The 7,737-nt window shown below is 63.8% G+C and overlaps 2 protein-coding genes across 2 annotated transcripts; one reads left to right on the top strand and one right to left on the bottom strand.

Annotated features, from left to right (window-relative positions):
* Positions 1-1,892: 1,892 nt before the first annotated feature.
* Positions 1,893-2,813, top strand: EMIHUDRAFT_246598 (hypothetical protein; the record flags this gene model as incomplete). The annotated part of the gene is made up of 1 exon (XM_005766292.1): positions 1,893-2,813. One exon carries the CDS (start codon positions 1,893-1,895, stop codon positions 2,811-2,813), a length of 921 nt encoding a protein of 306 aa, XP_005766349.1.
* A 218-nt stretch (positions 2,814-3,031) lies between these two features.
* On the bottom strand, positions 3,032-5,108 carry EMIHUDRAFT_459487 (hypothetical protein; the record flags this gene model as incomplete). Its single annotated transcript, XM_005766291.1, has 6 exons — positions 3,032-3,287; positions 3,424-3,590; positions 3,767-3,836; positions 4,012-4,049; positions 4,184-4,236; positions 4,432-5,108. 6 exons carry the CDS (start codon positions 5,106-5,108, stop codon positions 3,219-3,221), a joined length of 1,074 nt encoding a protein of 357 aa, XP_005766348.1. The 3' UTR covers positions 3,032-3,218.
* Between the last annotated feature and the right edge of the window lie 2,629 nt (positions 5,109-7,737).

Raw genomic sequence — 7,737 nt, 5'->3', positions numbered from 1 at the left:
AGAAAAGAAAGAAAGAGAGAAAAAAAGACGAAAAAGAGAGTTAGGCCTCCCGCCTCTTGCAAGCTTATAGGATCGATTGGGCTTTTCTTTCTTTCTTTCTTTCGGAGGAAGAAGAGGGTACCTTTGGCGAGTGGCTTGACGGGCTACCATTTGAGGTGGCCGCGGCTACCTACCGCCCGGCTGCCTGCTCAAGCACTACACGCGCGCTCCGGCCGTGGGTCGAGAGATCACGTCACGCCCGGCAGCCCTAGGCCTAGCCAGACAGGCCCCGCGGCCGGCGCGCTGGCCGCGACCGCGACCCGCGGCTCTCACTCGAGCCCGAGAACTGCCCATCAGACGTGCCTGAACCGTCGGATGCGACTGGCACACCTCAAGTCCCAGAACCCCCGAGAAGAGAAGGGGTTACACCAATCCTCGCTACCCAACGCGGCCAAAGGATATCCACCTCGAGAACCTCGAGAGGAGTTACACAGTGCCTGGTGTGAAGATTGCCCTGCCTGCAGCCTGCGAACAAACGAGCGCGGGGCGGGCGGGGTGCTGCAACACTGGCTGGCCCCCGACGGGGAGGGAGGGAGTGTGTGGACCATCTGTTGCGAGGTGTCTGCCTTCCTTTGTCGCAGAAAGAACGCTGAGGGAGGGTGTAGAGGATGTAGAGTGTAGAGCGCTGTAGAGCTGTAGAGATGTAGAGCGCTGTAGAGCTGTAGAGCTGTAGAGCTCTACATCCTCCGCGTGACGAGGCGGGTGCGTTGTAGAGCGATGTAGAGGCGCTCTACAACGTGAAATCTCTACAACAAACTCTACATCATAAGCGGCGAACGAGGCACGCACGGTCTCTCTCCGACATGAGGGGATGAGGCGCGTTGCACTTGCCAGTGCTGCCCTGGCCTTCTGTCTGCCCGCCCAATGGGTGGCAGGTGCCTCTGCTGCTGACCTGTGGCGTGCCTCACGGCTGCGACTGGCCGGCGCCTCGGCGCGTCAGCTCGGCTCGGCGTAGCGATAGTGGCCAGCGCAACTCGCCTGGACTCAACGCTCAGCCAGGAGCTCCCGCACGCGCTGGCGCGAGGCATGGCGCATGCAACGCGTCTGAATGCTCGCCTCGCCTCGCCCCTCGCGCAAATGCGACCGTCCTCGCAGCCGACAGTCCACCGCCTGCTAAAGAAGCACAGCGACGAATGCGGCACCGGCGACGCATGGCAGGCTGGTCATGACGCAGTTATAGGGTGTTGTGTGCCGTCAGAGTGACTCTCTGTGTGTCAGGGATAGTCAGGGCCGTCCATCAGAGCTCCAGTAAGCTCGGAGACACCCCATTAGGATTAGCGCGGCTCGACCTCCTTGAGTCACTGCCTTCCCGGCGGTTTGGCTGTAGAGCCTCTACAACAAACTCTACAGCAAAATCGCGCTCTACATCGCTCTACAACGGAGGCGCTTCGTCCCGCGGCGGATGTAGAGCTCTACAGCTCTACAGCGCTCCAGAGCGCTCTACATCTCTACAGCTCTACAGCGCTCTACACTCTACATCCTCTACACCCTCCCTCACTCAGAAAGAACGAGATACGAGTGCTCCGCTGCAGCCTCGGCCCTCGCTGGGTCAGAACATCGACCCGCGAGGTGGGGTGCTAGTCTGAGACCGATACGTCGCAGTTCTCTTGCTCCAAGCGCTTGCGCTTCGGCGGTAGTGATCTGATCACCCGAATACCACGTTCGGATCGCTCCTCATTCCAAAACCCTGTCAGCAGTTCACCTACGGGTATGTTCGTAAGAACTACATACACTACAACAAAGCATAGACTTTTTGTTTGTACATGCAGTGGATCGCTGATTGGCAACCCCAACAGCAACACGAGGACGCACCTCCTGTTGAAACGACTTTTCAACACAGACAAAATGTGTGTATGACCGTCGCCGCGGCGCGCTCCTTCAGGCGTTTCAACCAAGGCTGGTCGGACGGGCAGGCGTTCAGCTTCGGCGAGTGCGTCCAGCCTGCCTTTCCCGCCCTCTCCCCTCTGCGCAAGGCCGAAAGCCGGCGCCAGCGAGACATTGCGCAAGCCCCAGCAGCGCCGGCACCAGCCTCAGGGCCAGTCGTCAACACCTACAACTGGCGCCAAAGCGAGCTGGCGCCGGCACCAGCGCCGGCGCCGGTCGTCAACGCCTCCAACTGGCGGCTTGGCGATCCGCTCCATCTCGCGACGCCGGGCCTAGCGCTCAAACACGGCGCCGCGCGATTTGATGGCGTCAACACATCCAACTGGAGGCTGGGCGACACCGGGAGCCTGCCACTGCACGGGGGTGAGCGCAATCAAGAGATCCCTGCAACCGACTCGAGCTGGCGACTCGGTGAAAATCACCACTTCAACACTGGCAGCATGACAGAGCTCGGACCCTCCGCTCTGCGGCCGGCAAGGCGCGACAAAGGCGACTCGACCGCTGTCGCCGCCACTGGTAGCAATGGAGAGCTATTCGCCGCCCTCGGCCAGCCTCGCCAGATCGCACCTCGCGAGTCGGCCTGGCGCCGCGGGGAGAGTAATGGCAGCTGGCCGCCTTCTCCCACGAGGTGGTTGCTGTCACGGGTGCCTTCAGAAGCGGGAGGATGCGAGCCGACGGCGTGCTTTCCCCTCACCAACACGGACGTGACGAGGCCACAGGAGCCAAGGCGGCTGACTGCGAGCCAAAGCCTCCCCGCACTGGGCGTGCTGCGGGCAGGCAGCGAGCATCACTATCGCAGCCTTGCTCCTGGGTTGCCGGCGGCGAGGCATGGGCGGAGGAGGTTGGCTGCAGGTATCGTGCCTCACTCGAACTCGACGGTGCACCCGTGAATGGACCCAACTGCCGGGCGCGTCTAACGTAGCGGGGCGCGTGGCATCGGCCTAAGCGTCGGCCTCTGTTGGGGGGCTCACTCACTCGTGACTGACCGCCGTGACTCGACGCGAGTCGCTACACGGCTTTACATCCGCAATCCGGCCGTGGCGCCGCCGCCGCCCGCGCGTCGCGAGTGAAAAAAAGGCAGTGAAAAAATGAGGCAAAAGGGCAGTGAAAAAAATGAGGCACGCGCGCAATAGAGAAGACTACCACCAGAGGATGAGCGAGAGACACACATGGAGATACAGAGGGCAGAGGGGCGAGACGGGAGAGCGAGGGACTCTCACCCTCTCTCCACGTCCAGAACAGACAACTTACACGTCGCATAGAGAGGTGCTGCAAACGCTCACACCGCACATATGCTACCCCGTGTGCAGCGGCCGTTTCGCCCCGTCGATCGTTTCGCTCGCCGTTGGGACCAGGCCCTCCACCTGCCGCACCGGGGGGCGAGGCGTCGATGGGGAGTGGGCAGCCTTCAAGGGAGGGAGGGCGAGGATGTGGCCAGGTCGAGCCAGCATGCCCAGCAATCCGACCGCGCTACCCGCCATGGCTCTACGCCCGGCGCGCCAGTCTCCTCTGCTCCTCGGACTGCGGCTGGTTGCCGACGGTGTTGACGTATGTGAGCTCGCACCCCCGCTCGGAGGGGGTCTTGAAGCTGAACTGGTGGATCCACATGTTTGCTCCGAACTTGATGCCCTCGTGCACCGGCATGGCCTCGTGCACCGTCCGCTGGTCTGCGGCGCGGCGGGAGCTGATTAGCGGTAGAGGAAGGGGGCGAGAGTTCCGCCGGCGTTGGATGAGCGTTGGATGAGGCGGGCCGGTGGCAAGGCGACTGCCGTGCGTGTGTGGTGTGTGCGCGCGCCTGCCGTCATGGGCTGGTCGTTGTAGGTGGAAGGCCACAGGATCGCACTTCCCTTGGTCGGGGTGACCTTGATGCCGCCGCCGACGGCGGGGAAGGCGGTTTCTCCGCCAGAGTCCACCTGAGGCGCGTGGGGAAGGGTCGCCGGCGTGACCGGAAGAGAAGAGAAGAGAAGAGGAGAGGAGAGGAGAGGAGAGCAGAGGAGAGGAGAGGAGAGGAGAGGAGAGGAGAGGAGAGGAGAGGTGAGGTGAGGTGGCGGCGTGACGGCGGAAGAGAAGCGAGGCGAGGAGCCGTACCTCATTGAGGTACATGAAGAAGGTGAGGACGCGCGGGCCTGCTCTCACGGCGAGACGTGTGGAAGAGATGGCGCGTGGAGGAGGAGGGCGGCGCGTGTGTGCCCTGCGGAGTCCAGACAGCCGTGTTCTGGTCGTGGTGCCGCCGGTAGAACTGGCCCGGCTCGTACCGCACCTACAGTCATGCGCCCTCCCGCCTCGGTGCCGGGCCGGGCCAGGGGCGCCCTCCTGCTCGGCGGTGCGCGCGATCTGGAGGTCCTCGCCGTTGTCGTACGGCGTGCCTGGGGAGTAGTAATTAATTCAGAGCTATGGAGAACTCTTTGAGGTCCCCCATCGTCGAGCATTCATTCCTACGTATACTATTCATGTGCGGCGTGCCGGTCAGGTGGACATGGCAACTAATCCCTCGTGATGACTACCAACGAGCAGGCGCCTGTGAGGTCGTTGATCCGGCGCACGACGCGGTGGATGTGCTCATTCGCAAAGCATTTTGGAAAGTTGCACCAGCACTGGTAGGAGGTCCGCACGGGGTTGAGCTGGTCGCCGGCGAGCGAGCGCTCGAACGACTCCTTGCACACGTCTCGGAACGCCTGCGCCTCGACCTCGCTCAGAAAGTCGTGGTACTGGACGACCCATGGCGAGCGAGAGAGGACGAGCGGCGAATACTCGGGGAAGGCGTCGATGCTGTGCTGGAAGAGCTCGTCGAGGTGGCCTTCCGGCACCGCCGCTGTCTGGTTGTCCCGTCGACACCTCGCGTTGCGAGGTGCGTTCGGTCGCCGGCCCGGGTCGCCCGGGCATCGGCCACAGGTCCGCGTGCACTGTGAGCCGTACGGCGGGCTCCTGCACAGGCCCGCCTTATGCCACGGCTCGCACATCACAGGCTCGGTGTCGGCGCACTCGGCGGTGCTGCGGCTGTCCGCTGCCACCTCGCTGCCGTTTGACGACGATGCTGTTGGCGACCCGCCGAGTCGCGAGGCCAAGACTGCGGCGCACACCCCAAGCGCGGCGACGCCCACCCATGTGCCCTGGGGGCCGCCAACGCGAGACGCAGAGGACACGGCGATCTTCGGCTTCAGCGGCTTCTCCTTGCCGCGGCCCATTGTTCGGCTCGTCGATGCGCGACTTGCACTGTGCAGGCGCGGGCCGCCAAGAGAGTTGTCCTCGCGAAAAACGCGTGCCAACTTCATACGAAGTTTGTGACTGGCGCTTCTGTCTGTCTCTCTCTAGTGTGACGCGCACGGGTGTCGGTGGTAGCGAGTGAGCCGCGCGCGCGCGCAGCGCGGCGCGGCTCGGTGGGAGTCAGTTGCTTGTCACAGAAAGTACAGCGACAACCTCTCTTCAAGAATAGTCCTTCGCAGTTTCTCGCCAATTCTCGCAGCGACCTTCACGGTCTCACGGCCAGACTGCCCCCCTAGATTTTAGCCCCCCACTACCCGGTTGCACTCGTGCGACGTAGCGGGGGGCCACGACTACGTTTACGAAAACATAAGTAGTCCCGCGAGGTGTGAATTTGGCCGCCCCAGTAGCCCCCTTTCCAATGGCTTGATTTTGCGGCGCGTCCCCAGAGCGTCCAAACTTGGATGGGCGAGAACCGTTATCTCGCAACGAATCTCGCCGGCCTCACCGGCCCACACCGGCCCTCACTTTGACCGACGCCACCGTCCGCTCGACTGCCCGATGAAGAGCGACCCGTACGACGCGCACTTGTCGTCCTCCCTCCTCGCCACATGACGGCCGCCCCCCGACACCGACAGTCGCGCTCCGCACGCCTTCGAGGTCAGCTGCGGCCGAGCGACGATCGGCTCGCCTCCGATCGCTGGGCGCGGTCACTCTCCGGCCCATCACCCGCCTGCCGATCACCTGTCCGCCTCGCCACGCGCGGGCCGCTCGCCTGCTCGCCACCGCCGCCGCGCGTCCCCTCGCCGCCACGCTTCCCTGTGCACCTGACGGCGCTGCGCAGACGGCGCGCTCAGGCAGACAGAGCAGCGGCCGCCCAGGCGGTCGCTGCTCCGGCCCGTCCGAATCCGTCCGCCCGCGCGTGCTGCTGCCGCCGCCGCCGCCGCTCCACCCGGTGCCCGTGTGTCGTGAGAGTTGCTTTGTGTATGTGTATGTCGTATTTGTGTGGACTTATGTCTGACTTGAGCCTCTATCTATGATAGAGACCGGTACTCGGGTTTGGATGGTAGCGGGGGGCCCCGCCGGAGGCTGGTTACTGATAGGGTCTGAGAGTAGATTTTAGGGGAATCTTCCAAAGCCACACAGAAGCCCCGTGGGGGGTCCCCTGACCACACAGGCCCACGAGAGCTACCCGAAGACATCTGGAGCCGTCACTTTGAGTGTGGGCCGCGGCCGCGGCCCTCTGTGGTGGCCTGTCCAGTCAGCCGGCTGCGGCTCCGCGCAGCGCGGGCCGCGCCGCTAGAGACCCGCCGCGACACACCGTCACACCGGTCGCTGCATCGTCTCATCCAAGCCAGACAGTAGGCCCACTAGGAACCAGAAGACACCTCTCACTTAAGCGGGACGGTGGCGCGTGGACCGCCGGGCGGGCGCTGCTGCTGCTGGCGCTGCTGCTGCTGCTGCTGGCGCTGGCGCTAGTGCGGGCGATTGCTCGCGGCGGCGGCGCCGATCGCCGCGCCCTAGGCCGCGCCGCGGCGCAGTCGGTGGCGCCTCCTCCTCCTCCTCCTCCTCCTCCTCCTCCTCCTCCTCCTCCTCCTCCTCCTCCTCCTCCTCCTCCTCCTCCTCCTCCTCCTCCTCCTCCTCGCCGTCCTCCTCGCCGTCCTCCTCCTCGCCGTGTATGTCCGTCGGTCCACTATCTCCCTCTTCTCCGGGTCCTCTGCCGCCTCCCTTCTCACTGTGTACATGCAGGGCCGAGTTCGCACCGCGTCCAGAACCACCTTCGAGGCGTCCTCCGCGACGTCCTTTCCGAGGTATGCTGTCGCCACTGCGTCGCCGTCGGCGTATGCGTTGCAGGCTATTCCCACGTGCGATGGCACCCCCACACGAAGACCACCGCCTCTAGCTGCGATCTATAGTGAGCAATCGCCTCTAGGAGACCGCCTCTCTCCCAGTCCCTCAGACCTTCTGGCATCCCTTTGCGGTGCGCATTCTCAATCTGCTGCAGCGCGGGTTTGCAGTCGCATAGTTAGTACTAAAAGCACCGTCGCGTCTGTGCGTCGCTCGCGCTCGCCATTTTGCGTAGGTATGCGAGATCGCGTACATCTCCGCGTCTATCACCTCCAGCAGCGTGTCAATCTTGGCGCGCGCGAGGAGGATGACGAGGCCATCGCCCTCGAGTGTGTAGCACGTCGAGATGATTGGCTCGAGGTCGAGGTTGCACGCGAGCTCGAGCTCGAGCGTCTCGGACTGGTGGTCGAGGATCGCCTTCATCTTTTTCGGCAGCTTGTCGCCAATCTCGTCCTCGAGCAGCGTGTCCACAAAACCGGGCAGCATGCCAAAGTTCTTGGAGATCTCGTTGCTGCACTCCTCGCGCGAGCACCAGCGGATCGTCGAGTAGCCCTTCATCGCGCCGCCGCCCAGCTTCTCCTTCCAAATGGCGCGCGCCGATGGGTGGTTCTGCACCAGCCCAAGCCACGGCGTCATCCACTCGTTGAGCACCGGCAGGTCGACGTGCTCGCCGCAGTGCGAGAGGGTGTGCGAGATGCAGAGGATGGCCTCCATGTTGATGTACATGGGCTCAAGGTTGCGCATGGCCTTGCCGTTGGTCGAGCA

Source organism: Emiliania huxleyi (genome assembly GCF_000372725.1).
Source record: "Emiliania huxleyi CCMP1516 unplaced genomic scaffold EMIHUscaffold_519, whole genome shotgun sequence".
In the NCBI taxonomy this organism is placed as follows: domain Eukaryota; phylum Haptophyta; order Isochrysidales; family Noelaerhabdaceae; genus Emiliania; species Emiliania huxleyi.
Note: the sequence above shows the minus strand (reverse complement) of the source record. Positions and strands in the feature narration are given on the sequence as shown.